The 18540-nt window shown below is 43.2% G+C and overlaps 1 protein-coding gene across 3 annotated transcripts in view; it reads right to left on the reverse strand.

Moving 5' to 3' along the window:
• Positions 1-16904, reverse strand: part of grid1a (glutamate receptor, ionotropic, delta 1a) — a 219928-nt gene extending 203024 nt beyond the window's left edge. The window contains exons 1-2 of one of the 3 annotated variants that reach the window (XM_047603751.1): positions 11943-16904; positions 10237-10392 (exon numbers count right to left, since the gene is read on the reverse strand). In XM_047603751.1, the coding sequence (XP_047459707.1) occupies positions 10237-10392; positions 11943-12021 (235 nt within the window). In that variant the 5' untranslated portion in view covers positions 12022-16904. The remainder of the gene's footprint in view (positions 1-10236; positions 10393-11942) is intronic. The other 2 variants (XM_047603750.1, XM_047603752.1) reach the window with 2 other exon arrangements.
• Positions 16905-18540: the final 1636 nt, after the last annotated feature.

Consider the following 18540-nt stretch of genomic DNA (forward strand, 5'->3'; position numbering starts at 1 on the left):
TTCATTGTGCCTTTAAGGCACATTTTTTCTGACAGCGATGCTGTGTTATTGTGCAGGCAAGATGGGCCTTTGCATACTGAAACTTTTTGTCATGTTCCTCTTGTTTGACCTCTTCGAAACGCAGCTCTTCTAAGCATTTCATTGCAGTTTTCTGTTGTTGTCCGGGCCACTGTTTGGGGATGAAGGCAGTGAAAACTAGTGTCTGAAAATCACTTGCAACAATTTTAATTTTGTCTGCGCGTGAGTTTTTGTGTATTGCTGCTTGTGTGCGTGTGTGTACCTTCATCCAATTTCTACCTAGATAAAATTTCAGACATCCTGACTCCAACATACCGCACCGTCATTCAGGAGTTAGTGGGTGGGTGTTGCATCTGCCAGTGTGAAAATGTTCTTGTGCCTCTTTCCCTTCTGCAAAATGACTGTGTCCACATGTATTAAATGAACTGAAGAGCTTTTTTTATATATATATATATACTAAATCCTCCGTCTCATGGTCGCTAGATCTGCAGGTCTTTTCATGTTACAAAAAAAAAGTTTCAACACAAAGACAGAACCCATATGGTGAATGAGAGAATACATCATGCAATCCCATTATGTGGGAGTCTAGGCATGTGCTTAAAACATTTAAGGCCACTTGTTATATTTCTTCATGTCCTGTGTTAAATGTTTGCAGTTATCTGAAGGACATTAGGACCGGTTTAAAGTCTGGGAGGTGGATGTCATAGAAGCTAGTGCAGACAAACACAGTTTAAAACTGTTATCTGGTGTAAACCTGTGCTGCTGGTGACACGTCATCTGAAAACCACAAACAGACCATCAATCATTGTGATTTACTCCCTGGAGACCGCAAACGTCCGTATAAAATGTCTGCTGTCATTATATCAGTCTAGACCAGTGGTCGGATAGACAGATGCTGCTGTCCCCAGAGCCATGGAGCTCATCACCTCGATTATGATGCTGAAAAACCCTCCACCAGTTCCTTCCAGTGTCATTATCTGGAAGAACGACTATCCCGAGCTGAACCTAACTCACTGGTGTAGCAGGTTAATGCACAAATAAGGTTCAAGGTACAGCACACAAAGATGCATTTAACGTGCATGACAAACAAAAACCTCTCAAACACGCAATCACACAAGCTGTAAATGCTAGATCAAGCACTCTGTAATTATTCAAGGTCTTTATGCGCTCTTTCGTCCTTCGTGGGAGAAGCGAACTTGACTGAAGCGATGGTGTGGAGCGTCTAGCTGCGACGAGTGCGTGCCTCGGAGTGACATGATAATGCGAGATGATGAACCTGCTCTTTGTCGATCAAGTGAAAGAATGAATCATTCATATCGCCTTGGGTTTGAAACGGCTTAAAGATGCAAACAACACATTAACTCTGCTCTCTTCATCACCTCCTTTGCTGAGCAAAGTAATCCTCGCCAACCTATTAAAACCACCACACAGGTGATGACTGAGGCCTCTGTCGATGCTTAAAGCCCGTTCATCCGGGACGCCCCAGCTTTGCTGAAACAACATCAAATGTCAGTGACAGACTTTCCTTTCCGCAAAATATAATCCAACTGTAGTACTACCAATCAGTCTCACACAAAAACTGACTCAGGCTGACAGAATGAATGAAGTGTAAGCCTGTGAATGACAATATATGTCTATGTCTGAAGCTATGAAGGGTAGCCATGATTTTGTGGGAACCACTTCTGTTGACGTTCTATGTTGAAATTTAGCTACTTTTTTTTTTTACTACTGCAGCTTGAGAGCTTATAAATAACACTTTACAACAAAGTGCTTCTCATCCCCAGGTTTGGTCACGTTGGAAAATCTGCAAATCTGTGGAATGAATCCATGTAATTAGACGTGCTTTACATGGAGATAATTAAAGCAAAGAAAGGAGTAAATTAGGTGGCACGGGGTTTCACAAGCTTGTTCTAGCCGTGATTAAAACTTAACAATGAAAAGTTGTTTTGACTCCTCTTACAATGAACCGATGTTAGGGCTTGCTAATGAATGGAATAGTACGGCAGGAATTAGGGGTACACATCCCAGGAGTGCTACCAGCAAGATTTGTCTGGATGTGTTAATGCAGTGGATTAGATAACATGACAAATCGTGGATTACGCAACACTGGAACCCGTACCGCCTTGTATTCAAGACAATAATAAATGGCTCACTATGTCTTATCTCTTATCTTCATCTGAGACAACATGTAAGTGAAACCAATTGATCTCAAGAGCTTTGGTGTGCTCTTCCAATCAGTCAACCAAGTTTATGTCTCCATTCTCAGGCGACATGTTAGCTGTCATGTAAAAGAGGGTAACGGCACGCTCTCAGCTGTGATGCGCTGAACGAACTGAGTCTGAGCCGAGGCAAAGTACGTGTACGAATCTGATTTCAATAGTGATCTGATGCATTTACACCGAGATGCACATCTGACCCACTTTTGAACAATGCCTGTATGTTTTGCCCTCTCCACTCTTCTCAGGCTTTCACTCATGAGGTATAAGCCGGGTTCTGATTTCACTCAGGGAGTGCTTACACACTAGCTTAGCCTCATCTCTGGATAAAATCCATGTTGCCTGGGCATGGCAGAAGACCCATGGCAATGTGAGAGAGAGTCAGAGAGGAGGACTGAGGAGGGATTCTTGTGACAGATGGTCCCACTCGGTATTTGTGTCTTTGGGCAGTAATGCAAACAATGGCTCCCAAATACACTTTGGCATCTCTTCATCAATGAGGGAACTGAAGCGAGTCCACAGTTTCAAATGACTTTGCCCCTCTTGTCTTCCATACGGCCCGAGATTTCACAGACGCCGCTGCTATTTTTCCCGCATTATCTTTCCCTCTGCCTACAGCCATCTCCATCACCCTGCTGCCTCCCCTTTCGTCACGCTTGCTCACCAGTTCACTCTGCCTCACCCCTCCTCGTTCACCAAGACTCACATTCCCACCCCCACCCCCCACCCCCTATCTCGCACCTCCCTACGTCTGCAAAGAGTGACGTCGGAGATAGCCGCAGAGCATTTCTTTGGCTGACTCCTGTTTAGCCTCTAATGGGATTTACTCTGGGGCTGATTTTCTGCTCTTTGTCTTCTGTCCTGGAATGAAGTCTTCTCTCGCAGCCAACGGTGCAGGTGGTGGGTAGTAAATTATACACACATCCCTCTGAGCTAGTCAGCATCAGAAGTGAGTGAAAGGGGGGAGTTCCAAGCTCCCAACACCGAGCGGTTTTCGCAACCAACGCCACAAAACCCCCTTTCTCAAACACATCCACAAACCTATAAATCTACAAACCCGCCACACATGCCAGCGTCTACATCCGCGCACATATTCATACCACGACGCACAAAACAAATAAATCCTCTCCCAGCTTTTAATACACCCACTCAGCCTCCACCACCACCCGTCTCTGTCATCTCAGCACACTTTGGGCAGCTCAATAACGTCGAAGCATAACAGTGTGTACAAAGAGGAATGATACGCGTAACACGTGGGACTGCGATGTATCACAACGGACAGAGGCCAAGGGCCTCATCAGCATCAGTCTGATTGGACAGGACATCTCCTCTGGGCCGCCGCCCCGCCCGCTCTCTCTTTCCATGTCTAACCCTCACTCCGTCTCTCTCTCGCTCTAACAGGTAGAGCAGTATTGATGGCCAATCCCCAGCGGCACCTGGGGGGTTTTGGGGGTTGTGGCAAAACACTAACATCTGTCACAGTGTTCTCTGCAGCTCGTTATAAATCTGTCAGGCCAGAGACGGTAGGAACATGAATAAGACATGTAGCTGAGACTTACGACTAGGGAATACATGTGTTGTGTGTTCATCAGCATGTATAACAGGCTGCTTGCAGAATTATATGTGACACGTGTGCAGGCGTACTGATAGATGTATTTTTTTTTTCTCTTTCAGCCATTTGTCATATGCTGCTGTCAAATGGGTGAATCAATACAGGTGCTAAACGTCTATTAAACAACAATTACAGGAATGGAATGACACAAGTGAATAAATAAACTGTCAAACCTCGATGAAGGCTGGTATGCACTTTTAATGCGCAATTACCCGAAATGCGTTCGCATTTTAAATGTGCTTTTCCTGCATTTGTCCTTCAAAGACAGACAGCAATCGCACCACCCAGAAGCCATTAGTCAGCCTTATGCACAGTGACCCCACAGAGCATCCTCAATCAAACATGCCATTGTGAAAAGTGATCAAAATACTTTGGAGTCAGCCCTCAGCTGTCTGCCATTGAGGCACAAATGGGGAGTTTGATGAATGCCAAAGCGAACAAAGACCCAACATGACTGCCACTCTCTCTAATTAGAGCAAAACAGTAATTCTGATTGCGTCGCATGCACACCAAACATAACTTCCACATTTCCCGATAACCCACATACGCAGAGAGTTCCTCTCACCCTCTCCCTCTCTCTCTCTCTCTCTCTCTCTCTCATTCAGCAAGTTCATTTATTTATTTGGGGAACTTTAGAAAAGCTTGTTTCCACACATCAAAACAAGGTCGGCGCTGTTTACTATAAACTAAAAGATTACTAAAGTCTGCGTGTGGTGACATTTAGCATGCTGTAGATTGTTTCTTTGAATACAGATCAGACGTGGCATTTAAGTGATTTGACGCCTTTTTTCCAGACATTAATCAGCAGACAGGCGTTCTGACTGCAGAGCCAGAATCACTTTCAAAGTCTTAAGAGTCTTGTTCTACATAACTGGTTACTCGTAAATGTCTCAGAACTAATTTCAAGTGGAGGCCGGGAACGGCCAAATGAGATATCTGCTGCAGATGTCGAGGCCTTGTGACGCAGACGTGCCGCACCACGGGAGGTCAGCACTGACCAGCTGTTTCTGCACGGCACAGAGGACAAAACCTACTAAGCAGATCCAGTATTTAACAGTCTTGACCTCTCCGTGCCTCTACCCTTCTGTATTCTGCTCTTTCTCTGGCAGGTGCTGCTCAGCAGTTGCTAGACATTGCTGACTCGGGTCATTCCAAAGAAAAGCTTCAGGAATACATATTCTTTAGCGTGTCTGTCAGACCATAAGCCCTATAGGAAATCCCTTGTGCCCTCCACACGGTATGGTATGAATGGTGCAAGTGTACCGTAGAAGTACTGTTGCGCATAATCCATAGAACTGCATTGTCAGAAGGTGACCTGGTCAACGAAAGAAATAATATTTTAAGTTATGAAGAAGAAAACTAAAGACCAAAGAATGAATATACCGAAAGACAGAGTACACAGCTAGCATGGAGGACTATCGGAAGGCTCAACAAACTGCTCCATGATACACAAAACAGGGCACATCTGGTAAAAATCTACACATTCGAGTCCCCTGATAGCGTTAATCACGCGTTCTTTATTGCACTGTTGCATAACAAATGCATAAACCCAGCAGCAACGCACTGTAGGCATCACTCTCTGTGTGATCAGCAGCTCGAGCCGAGCGCGATGGCACGGATTCAAGATAAAACTAGCCGTGACAGACAGAATCAGGAGACAGGGCATCCATTTTAAGTGTGTGTTCTGTCTTTCCACAGCATCCATTCACCCCATCCCAAAAAAAATCACAAAAAATCTTCTTCGTTTTTTGGAATGGTGGATGTAACTCTGCCAGTTGATGTGTTGTGGACCTCTGCCAAGCAGTAACGGTCGTAACTGCCGGCAGAACAAGCCGCCCAAAATTGCACCTTTGTTCACTTGTTCGTCGCTCCTGTACAGTGCGCATTCACTTATTAGTTTACACATCAGGCGAACGGCAAATTGATGTTTCAGACACTTATTGATCGACGCCATTTTTCTATCTTCACCGGCGGCCTTTGAGTGACACAACTGTAATTTTCGCATCGATAAACAGTGGAATATGGCGTTCTATGGCTATTAACAGGAAGTAGTGGAGATACATTGAGTGCTATGATTTGCGATTGATCGGGACATTTTTTAATCATTTTACACACTGGACAGTCAAGTAAGTGGTGGGCATTAAACGCAGTGGACGATAATGGCGATACGGACGGATTCTGCGGATGACCATCCAGCAGATTTGGTCGAGTTTGCATTCACACCATCCAAAGGTCAACCCCACGGAGATGCTGGGTAGTGGCCCTCACACTGAGAAGGGATTAAGTGAAAGGTACACCACTTCTGAAACATCACTTAGCTGATTAAGCTAGCAGCAGCCTTTCCACAGCCCAATGGAGGACTTATGACGGATTAAAATAGCTGTCGGGTAATTAACAGGGCTGGTGAAATGGCCCGTTCATCCTCCCTCTGTGCAGAGCCAGTAAAAAGACATAAAAAACAACAAACAAATCTATTACCAACATTTATGCGGCATTATTAAATTTGCTCGGACAACAATAGTGAAAGGGCAGTGGTGGATCACATTCAGCGAACAGCAACTAATGAGTTATCAGAAATAGAGAATCAGATGGAGAATATTGCCTTAGCCATGCCAACACGTCCGAGGGAACTGTTATTTTAACTTTTGTGGTTAACGAAACAACAAAAAAGAAAAAAAAAAAAGACTGCAAGTTTTTTGGCTTACAGGGACATAAAGGGCAAAGAATTAAATCCTCCTTGACGTTACCTTGGCAGGGGTTAGATGAAAATAGAGGGTCACCGGTGGTGTGGTGTGCGAAAAGGACTCAGTGGGACAGAACACTCAACAAATTACTACACATTAGAGGAGCTTCTGCTTCTGCTATCACTTCCCAAATGGTTACGTTTTCTACCTGCTTTGTTCTCAGTGTAATCTTTAAAATGAAATAGGAACCTGCGGGGGCTTCAGAGAATAATATGAGCGCGTCATACAAATTGCATTTTAAAGGCACTGCAACAAAGGTGGTCCTTAATGGTTTGAAAGCAAGCAACTGGAAAAAAAATAATAATGAAAAGCCTTGTGTAATTTATGTCAAAGTGATATAGCGTGAGTTATAGATTATCATGAATACGCGGACTCAAACCCTATGTTTAGCCAGATTAATGAACCTTATAATGTTGCCATAAAACCCCTTTGGTTCACATTAGTATTCATGGCGCCGTGCATTGACGATAAGCTTATTGACTGTCAAGATGACCTTTTTTGTTTTGTTGATGCAAATTTAACCAACCCTATATAATGATAAACAATACTAAACCTGAGCTCGCTAGAATTATCTTTATTTGCATGGAAAAAAACTAGCATGCCACATGGGAATATTTTCAACATGCTCACGGTTAACTAATATGATGAATTGACAGTACATTGCCTTTGTGTGCTGACATTGTCTCATATTGCCTATGTTCAGCCTCACAGAGCTGCTGTCACTATCCAGGAATGGTGATTTGGGAGATTATGGCTCTCTCTTGTTTATATTACGGTGTATCATGCTCTTTTTTGTGAGACGTTAACGTTGTATCTCATACCCAATAAATGGTCACACAGCAGCAACGAGGAAAAAGAGAATCCTCCTTAGAGGCTAAACGTTTCGTGAAATATGCACATGTTCAGATTTACATAATGGCACAGCAAGCAAGCCCTCTTTCTGCCACTTGCTCTGAATAAAACGCATGAAAGGAAAAGGTGCATTTTCCTCATTTAGGTCTATGCTTATTTGCCCAAGAGGATGAACTTTAAAAAGATGGTGGAAAAACCGGTGTCACAGATGTGTGTGAACGTATTTGCGATCTTTTCCTCTTCCTACAACCTGAGTATACTGATCAAGATGTAAAGTACTGCATGTGCTATAGTGACACTTTGGCATTTACTTAATCTTTCAACCTTGATTATGTGAAATCTAAAGTACATAATTTGGTCCATTTTGCTTCGCTTTACAACTTGAAATTACAACTGTTTTCACCGTGTGACAGTATCACAAGACGATGGCGTGTCCAGACCATAATTCCCATGACAAGCGTCAATACTTATGAGCTGGATATTCCTCAGAGTTTTGGCCGCCGCTATTGAAATCACCCTGTTCAGGCTCTCCTGCCCATAAATAGGACAGCATCTGCCGGTTGTGTGGTCAGGCAGTATATCCAGCCAGCCTTGAGCTGTCATCTTTAAACGATAAGAGCGTGGGAGGACTGAATTGTTGAGTGTGCATGGTGTCTGTATGACATCCTTGTTAATGTACGTTCCCCCGGTGCAAGGACAAAGGAAGCCAAATAAGGACAAACATGACGCTGCAGCTACTTTTCTCCGCGCTGGCATACATTCCTTGTCATCTTATTGCTATCTTAGGTCCCCTACACTCATGTTTATTCAGGCCTTTATCACAATTCTCTTTACAGTTTTTCCACTTCCGTTGCTGCTTCCCATGGTTATTCTTTTCCTCATTGCTCTTCTAACCCCTAATTCAGCCGCCTGCTTCCACTATATTCTTCGTCTCGCCTATCATCTCAACCTCACTCGCCCTACCGCCCCCTCCCTCTTTGTCATGCCATGGCAAGGTCCTGACTGCCACTCACTGTGGGACGGCACCAGACAAAAGAGCAAAGCAAAAGGTTAGCTTATCCCGGTTGTCACTTCACCCTGCCTTGTGTCTAGCGCAATAATCTGAGGCCACCCATTGATCCTCGTGTCATCGACTGCACATTATTCCCCACTCTCTTTGGAGACACTGAATGCCCCCCAATCACCCACTTCTGTGAATATTTGATTATCGGGAGCCTATCTGTAAACAATAATTAAGGACGTTAAATGATACCCAATCAAGGCTAACGAAAGGCGGTTCAATCAGAGGAAATGAACGCTGAATCATTTTCAATAGGGAAATAACAAGCTCTGCAGTGACAGAAAGCATCATCAAGAGCTTCTCTGTGTCATTAAGCTTTCGCACATTGTGTTAAAATACTGTCTAGGGCACAGTCAAAGGAAACTACTCTTAAGTCAATTAGTACGATGCCAGCATGTACATTCTTCACCAAGCGAAGGTGTAAAACTCCATCTCTGACTGTACTGCTGAACTAATTAGACAGCACAAATGGCAGATGATTTACTAGCCAGTTAGTTTAATTACTATACCTTACAACACGTCTGTGTCTCAAGAAACAGCAAATGATGAATTAGCAAGTTCACCCAGTTGTGAGACATGCTTCGTCTTATTTGTGCGGCAGCAAACTGGGGGGGGGGGAATATTTGGTATGGTTCTGATTTATTTAAAGAACCTGAATGACAGTCTGTTTCATGTCAGACACATCAGGTTTTAAGCTTACAAAGGCTACGTGAATTGGAATACAAGATATCTGTGACATTGTTAAGGACCAGAGCTAAATGACACGGGATAATTATAGCAAAAGGCAAGACATATTATCATCTTTCTGTGCCTGTCAGGGGCACTATGAATAGCAATGAGTCATCGGGGCCTCTGTGCGATTGGGGACAAAAGTACAGGCTGGTAACTAAGTGCAGGGGACATAAACAGCTTTTGAAGGTCCCTAGGAACCTATTAAAATCTTAATGATTCATTTGAGCAGAAGAATTTTTAATCACCTTTTTGCAGTCAGTAGTATATGGCACCAGCTTTCAATGTCTACGAGAGATAACCTTGGCTAAAACAGTTTTATTGCTAATTTCCTGTCTGATGTGTGGAAGCTTTTGCCTTCTGGACACTTACTGTATCTGAATGTGGCAGGCAATACGCTGCAGGGGAAAAGCTGGAAGACGACAAATGTGCATGAACGATGACTGTGGTGCGCATTCAGAGAGGCATTAAAAGCCAGAAAATTTCGATTACATAAGTTGACAATTGGTGCAACAGTCGATCATCCTGAAATAATTCTTCATTCCACATATTGTCTTCAGCTGCCGTGCTCTAACTCAATGCTTCCACCTAGCTTTTCAACCACAGAAGACACCTTGCTTTAGTACATTGGCACAGCGCTTTGCAGGTGGCGACAGTCGCGCGCGCGCACACACACTCACACACACACACACACACACACACACACACACACACACACACACACACACACACACACACACACACACACACACACAGTCATTTCCCTCGCTCACAGAGACGCATAAATCATCATCATTGCCTGCTCTTTTAGCCATCGCATCAACGCGTGAATAAACACTCTCTTAAAGGATCGGGGCAGCCAAGGCTTCCACGTAGGAAATATGGCATGGACCTATTGCATGATCTTAACACAACCACGAACAAGTGAAGAAGACCTCCTTCCTAAAGTGCCCAGCAGCAGCAGCATAGCGCCACAATTATGCAGGAGGGTTTTTTTGCGCTTACCTTCCTGCACAGCCTGGAAGGGGTTGTTAGGCTCTATAAGTTTCACAGAGTGGGTGATTTTCTCGCTCTGCAGAATGTCGTCGTTCAGACTCAAATCTGATATGGCAAGTTGGAAAATCTCGTCATCTCTCACGGCATTTTCCTCGAATATGGCACCTGTTGAATACAATAATGCGTTATTCGTTAAGCAATAAAAAAAACAAAGAGAAAGACCGTGATTGCACTCTGTAAGTGGAAGATGCAAATATTATCAATACAACAATAATAACAACAACCACTGTATAATAATTTTAATTTACAGAAAGTGTGAATGTGATGCGTAACTGAATAAGTGCAATTTATATATATATATATATATATATATAGCCTACTTTTTATGCTTAAGTTATGCTGCATGTGCGTCTTTCTTGCGCCATGAAGAGATTTCAGTACCATGGAGACTGCACAGTCTCATCTCATTCATAACATTTAACCAAACTTTGAAGCGTCCATAATGTCCGACGGATCAATTACACCCTACCCACTAAGCATGGGCCTCATACGAGGCACACTGAAGCGTCCCCCCCCCCCCCCCGTCTCTCTCTGTCTTTCCCTGTTTATCAAAATGCCATTAGCTGCTATCGAGAGTATGTATATATCAAAGAAAGGGGTTTCAGGGAAGGGAAAATATAATTGGGGTACCCTGACGTTATGCGGGTATCAGCCAATATTATCTGGATGGAGTCCCACAGCTGTATTAAGCCAGTGACTGAGCACCTGCTGCTTGCCAGACTGTTGCAGTAAACTGTGAGCAGCAGCAGCAGCAGCAGTAGCAGTAGAAACAGCAGCCGAGGAAAACCGAGAAATTTGCTCACAGTGACATTGACATTTTATCTGAGATTAAAATGCCAGTCATTATAAGTGTCTACGTGACTGTGTATAGGGAAAAGGGGGAGAGAGAGAAAAAAAAAAAAGCTCACAAATCAAGGCAGTTATCCAGCAAGTGCATGCGAGCATGCGTGTATTTCAAAACCACAAATTGAAATGCGATGTTTAACATTAGCCAGTTTTAACATTTAACACCGTGTAGACTTTAAAGCGCCCCCCGTCTCTGCAGCTCTGGCTTGAAGTTTGGGCACAAAGAGGCTCTATGCGTTTTGCATCTCTAAAACGAAACTCCACTGACATTCCCCCTGTCTCGCTATTGACATTGCAGTCACGTTCCGATGAAAGTTGAGGCTTGTCGGGTACACAAGAGATAGCTTGGTCTAAAAGGCCACGGCTATTTGGGTTTCAGGCATTAATTTCTTCAAAACGTAAATGAATCAGGCCCTTCTGCATAATGTGATCCGTGTTTTGAACATAGGACTGCAATATAAAGGCCGGCAGTGATGATGTTTAGATCTGAAGCCAACACGAATGCAGTGGTCGGCAAAAGTGAGAGGAATGTCTGCAAAAATATACAAATAAATAAATAATATCAGTAAATCATAACAAAACAGCTCTGACAGTAAAGATGAGAGCCATGGACGTTTACAAAACACCAACTTTTAAACTCGTTCGAGAGTCAAAGTGTTGCTTAAACACAGGATGCGAGCTGAATAGACTATTTATCCCGCCCTCTCACCAAAATCCTGTGATCAACGCAGTATGAGCTGGTGAGCTTTATTCCCGCACTCTGTCTAAACCCATCTAACCCAAACAGTGTGGTTTTATCGGACGCTTACCGATATGTATGATTGAGTCCGCTTTGGCCGAATTGCATTGCAGTATCCACAGGGAAAGGCAGATCAGCAGCAACTCCATCTCGGGATTTCAGTGAGGAGGCTCATCCAAGCTCTGCTCGACTCGTCCTATACTGTCCAAATGGAGCAACCAAAGCAAAAAAAAAAAAAAAAAAAAAAAAAAAAAAAAAAAAAAGGAAGAAAAGAAAGACGATCAAAACCCAGTGCCAAACAGAAACGATCCTCCTCCTAGCAGACCAGACCGCGTCAAGCCCAACAGAAATGGCCACAGTTTTTTTTTCTTTTTCTTTTTTTTTAACCAACAAAAACAAGCAGAACACAGGAAGGTGGGTGCAAAAAGGCGAGTAAGAACCGACGTGGACCCGAGGTAAGACCGAAAAGACAGGTAGCCCGGTGAGAGAGACCGGCGTTACCTCTCTCACTCTCGCCTCTCTCCCTGCGCTCCGGCGTCTAAAGCATGGCAAGCAGCAAAAATGCGGAGGAGGGACACCCCTCTAACTACACACGGAGAGACGCTCACATACACACTGAGAAAAAATCTCACTCTTCAGTCCCGTCTCAATCACGTGATTGCAGAGACTTCACGACTCGGATGCTGTCCCGACAAGCCGGCTAGAAATGATTTGGACTAGCTGGAGAAAGACGCGCGGAGAGCCGATAATTAAACACATGATTGGAGGTTCCAGCGGGCAAAGCAAAAACTCCACAGAGCCAATATGCTGATCGGCGGCAAGAAATTAACGCGACAAACGCGTGAACTCAACCTGCAGATTTGGCTCGATCTCAGGACGCAGTTTACTTTTGGAGAAGTTGGCGTTTTCGCGGAAGATGTGAGGGAGCGAATCGGCGGAACCACATTTCAGCGCACTTCAGCGGCGACAGAGCGCAGCTGATGTGGCAGAGAAAGGGATTTACACGTCGTGATCCTCGGAGAGGGCTGATGGATGAGGGACAGACGTGACTAAAAGCAAAAACGTCTGACTGAACCGGGAGAACAGCTGGATCGAGTTAACACGGGAGTGTTTTGTAGAGGAGCAAACACGAAATAGACTACATTTCTGTTTCGTTAAAGCTGCCTCGCTTGGTCGTTTAATTGATCATCGCTTCTGCAAAATTGACGCCGTGGGTGTTGTTTTTAATGGCAGGATTGTGGATAATGTTAAGGACACGCTTTTTAGAGAGCCAGTCTACAGTGTGCCAGTAATTCCAGCAGTTAAATGCCTCTCAGTGCTTGCGAAATACCCGGCGTGCGCAGAGCTGAAAAGAAGGAGAAGAAATGTTGGCAGAGATGGTGTTTCTAGATAGGCATAATCTTACAATTAAAGGATATTTCTCGTGACTGTAATAAAAACGGAAATATCTCTTAATTGTTTGGTTAAGTCTGTCAGAGGCGCACAGAGCAAACTTTCAGCACCACCAGCAGTGGACAGCTCCCTTCACCAAACTGCAGATGAAAACTGTAGAGGCAGCTAAAGATGGTTATTTCTTTTCAGGAGCCTGAATCTTAGCAGCAGCTGATGATTAGGAAAACAATCATCGACACCTCGTCTGGATTTTTCACTGCAGCCAAAGAATAAACTTAACACGCCTTCAAAGTTTTTTGTAAAATCACACACCGCCCCTGCTGGCCAGTTTCGGTTAGTGCAGCTGTGGTAGATCAAAACATCTCGATCTTTTCATAACGATTCATGCATGCCTAATGTTGAGCCCAAATTGCTCCATCATTTTCTGTCGCATTTACATAAAAAATGGAAGCTGGGAAGGATTTTTTTTTTTTTTTTACAAAGCGTTGCTCTTAATAACAAACTATGCCAATAACGCTCCAGTATCTCAAGAGGGGAAATCAGCAGATATAATATTTGGTAAATGTTAACCCATGTATTAGTGACATAGAGCAGAACATACCCTAGGAATTATTTATTGCCCCTTGATGCCAATAACAGTCCTATAACACAGTATATCAATCATCAGAGATCAAAACTGAAAGATTAACCTTGAGATTTGGGTTTAAATGCTGTAGACGGACATCCAAAACACCATAAAAAATTCATCACAATCCCAGCCGAGGTCTAGATCTCTTAATTTCAGTGGTCTATGAAGCAATATGTTGCAGTGTCAATAAATTATTCATTGTAACTGGTAGCTTAACCGGCTACTATTTCATTCTCAAAAAGGATTTGTGTATTGTGTTGTCTGGTGTTTATATGCAACTTTTGCAGAGTCTTAATGAGAACAATGAAGATGGTTTCCATTTGAAAGGTGCAATGAAGCTGCCAAACGTTTCATACAGATGGGATGATGAATAATTAAAAAAGAAATATTTGCTAAATGTAAAACACAAAACAAAGGAACAACAACAATGTGCTACATGTCATGAAACATACCATATGTACATCTAGAGTAATGCGTTCTGCACCATAGACAGGAAGCACATTGCGCATGTCATTTTATATTTGTTCCCTGCATATAGAGAGGTATTTACTCGATATTTGAATGAAAGGCAAAGTGTGTTATGTGGCCCTGGTAGGTGAGCTCCATGCAGTAGTAAGTAGATTTAATACGATACAGAATACCCTTTTCATTGTACACAGGCCATGCAGTGGATAATCAGGCCTGGTTTGAAGTTCATTATGCCTTTGATTCAAACCATCTTTGTATTTTGTCCCAAAAACACCCCCTAACGACCATGTCCAAATTCTTAAAAATCCATGTCCGTCAGTGTTTTGTTCCTTCAGGTTCAGTTCTAGAGTGCACCCCATGCACCTCCACGGGTGTCAACATAGCTTAGTCTCAAAAGTGCTGCAAACAGTAGCCGAGACATTGGCGGGTAGGTCACGCCTGCTCTCAGCAACAAAGGTGGTATTTCATTGTCGCAGAAACCTGAGTCATTAATGTTTATGGCCGTGAGCAATGGAGTGAAAAGGGAGGACAGACTTTCACTCCTCCTTTTTGGAACGCGGCCAAAATGTGAATGCAGAAGAGGAGAGGCTGTCACGTTCGGAATTATCAAAGCCAAACCCAGTCAGTCATGATGAATAGTTAAGTGCCACTGTTCCACGCTGACCTCTTACAAATGCACGCTTCTTAACGAATAACGTGTTTTTCCTAGCACATTTCTCTTACCAAAATCCAACAGCATAGCTCTCGGGTGATCAGTTGTTTCAGCAGAAGAGTGACTTAGCATCCTGGTTCCTCTGTTCCACCTGATGTCTCCCATCTCTCAGTTTAATATTAAACGATTTTTGTTATTGCTGCTTGTGAAACGATCACCGTTTTACACGTACTTTGCTCCTGTGTATATAATGTCTGTTTTCATGGACTCTGACATGATGTCCAGGTAGCCCTGTCATACTGTACATCCAGTACTTTCGAGTCCAAGAATAGAAGTCTATTCAACTGTGACTAGCTGTTGTGTTCACCTTTATTCTTGTACATAAAGCACCACAGCACACAGAGCCTCAATGTAAGGATGTGCTACAGAGTTTAATCACTCCATTACCCTCTTGTCCAACATATTTCAGGTCTACTGAAAGAACTGGGCAGAGATGCACTACCTGTCAAAAATTTGGACGCACCTTCTCATTGAACTGAATGAGGTGTGTCCAAACCTTTGACTAGGAGTGTAGTTGCATGCAATTAAATGCACTGTAACTCAGCATAATTAGACCACTAAATGTGGCAGCTTGCATATAAACTAACATCCTTAGTGTTGGGGAATGCACCAGTGCTTTAAAGTTAGTTTGCTTCATTTATAGTTGAATAGCTGGAGATCGTGCTTCAGCATTATGAGCTGACTGAAGGGTCTGTCATAGTGCAACTGGCTCTTTCCATCCCGCTGTGATCCTGGACGTAGTTATACGAAGCCCCTGCACCAATTTGGAGGAGGGCTAAATCGGAGACAAGTCAAAAATCCATTCATGTCAAGCAGAAATGTGCAGGGAATAGCAATAAGTGTCTGCAGCACTAGAGGTGAATAAGCATGTCTCTCCCTCTTCCAAATACACAGCCCGAGGTAACATTATAGATTAATCATGTTATGGGAGAGCAAGCACAACCTCCATCACTGACTCAGAATTTCAATGAGTGAATTGTTGACGATCCTCATCGGGGAGTTATTTCAACAATTCACTGGACTGAATCTTAACGAAGTATGTACTAGGTAATAAATATATAAATAATTATATGGGAAGATGTAGGACTGGACAGGAGCTCTGAAATGGTGAAGTCTTTCTCTGCTCCGTTTCGAGTCAAGAACTTTGACAGCCGTCACAGCCGAGGTGTTGTAATTTTTCCAACCCGGAAAATAACTCTGGATTCAGTTTTAGTCAGGTGTGCAGCCTTCAGACGTGGTCTCACTCATGCATGTGAGGCTACTAATGGTATAATGCTGCACCTTTAACGTGGCAGACTCATACAAGCTCAAGGCCAGCTTTAGATATTCTGAATAGGATACATTAATCACCAATGACAAGTTTTTCAGAAGCCCACCTATACATGTACAGATTGTGCCATAAGACTGGTGTATTTTCTATTCATGTCTGATTGTAGTTCCCAAAAAAATTAAAAAAAACAAAAGCATAAATAGTTTACATAATACTCCGGATGTATGAACCACTGAGTTGTGGTTTCAGAAATGCAAACGATATTTTTTTTTCAGGGACAGGAAAGTTACTGCTCCTCTGGTCTTTTTCCTTTCATTACCCCCTGTTCCCTAACCGCAACCCTCAGCATCATGTCGTTGTACAACCGTGAGTGGATTGTGGCTACTCTTATTAAAAATAAAAGAGCGAATGTAAGAGGCGTGTTCCGTGTTTTCCGTTTTAGCCGCCTTCAGTTCAGTGTTTTTACTGGTCTGTGGTGTCTGCGTACTTTTTTGTCAGAACTATCTCACAAAAAGGAGACAGTATGCGGCAAAAAATGAAATCTGAGAGTCCCTGATTCTTTAAATAATTGTATTCGTCAGCAAAATCTCATGAATTCAAAATGAAATAAAGCGTTCTTGTTGTGGAGTGCGCAGCCTCCTTATTATCCAGCATTAGCAAGATTTGCAAAACACTAATTTTGCCTGCTGCGATGTTTACCATTTATAAACCTAATAGCGACCGTTCAGTCTTTTGTTTTTTGTGCCCTGAGCGACGCTGCTGAACCCCGTGCCTGTGTCAGCTACATTTCACTCCAGCTGTGCCTGCGAGACGGTCATTAGTGGACGGGGTTGTTTAAAGGGGAGCCAATTAGCTGAAACACACTTAAAATTCTACCTGGAAAGAGGTTCACAACACAATCCTTAAAGTATTCTGGGATTCATGAGCAGGTCAAGCTGTTTCATTATTAAAGGCTGCATGAAAGGTAACTGGTAACATAATGGTGAGACACAGAGAGGCCGTGTCAAAAGTTTAAAAGCTGTGCTGCTACGTGGAAAACATCAATTATTCCAATTATCCACTTTTTAGCACGCTGTAGCTCAGGCTTGTGAAAAAATCCTCAATTTCTGTGGCAAAACAAATGAATAAAGGTGCGTCACAAGTCGATTGAGCAGCCTCCGCTTGTGGTCATTATCATCGCGTACAATAAAAATAAATTATTGCACAAATATTGCAGAGAAAATTCAGTCACGGCGCAGCCTGCAACAAGCTTTAATGTATTTATAATGAAGTCAAGGCCAGATTTGAGCGCTCAGAAAGCAGCCCTCGTGTACCAGACTAACAAGGGCCTGTCTAAATACTATTTCCTTCTCTCCCTTTTCACTCTCTTTTACGCTGCCCATATATCGCTCCTTTCCTTTCTTTTCCCTCGGTGCAGCCTTCACACATGAGCTCGAAAGATCTTTCTCCCTCTTTTTATACTGCGTGTAAGGGCTAGAGATGACAAGAGCCTTAGTATTCAGCTCAGTCCACGGGCTTCTTTTAACTCGATGGGGGTTCCTCCCTTCCCTCTGGCCCACAAGGCCACGGTTAAGAAGTTAAACCTCAGGCCGAATGACAAAAATCAAACCCAATAAGCATTACCCATACAATGCTGGATTGCATTCCCTGGCAGCGCCTCCAAATGCATGTTTCCCACACCACGTCTTGTGAAACGCATCCCGATGGTTACCACTGCTCTGATGTGGATAAGTCCACTTGCAGCCAGGTACCACTATGCCCAGATTTATCAGTGCCCTCGTAAAATCTGTCACATCCATATTGAAAATGTGCTGGAATATGGCTCATTTCCTTATTTAAAAGCAGATAGTATAAAAAAAAATATTACTAACTTCCATTTGGGTAATTATCCTTCAAATTTGGGGCAAGTGACAGAGTATCCTGGTAGCATCTGATTAATTAGAATGGGATTTAATGTCCCTAGCTTGGCTCTATCGGATTAATTAATTGGCAGATCATATAGTCGAGTGGTGCTGGCCTATTACGTTAACTGTCACACTGCATTTGATGCCAAGGTGCCAAGCGAGCCATTCACTGACACAAACATGATTGGGGTAGGACATTATCTGGCTGAAGAAGGCCTTAGATCATTTTAAATACATACTGTAAAGACCTAACAGTAATGACAAAATGACAAAGTAGTGAATAGTTCAATAAAG

This window comes from Mugil cephalus, chromosome 13 (genome assembly GCF_022458985.1).
Source record: "Mugil cephalus isolate CIBA_MC_2020 chromosome 13, CIBA_Mcephalus_1.1, whole genome shotgun sequence".
Taxonomy (NCBI): domain Eukaryota; kingdom Metazoa; phylum Chordata; class Actinopteri; order Mugiliformes; family Mugilidae; genus Mugil; species Mugil cephalus.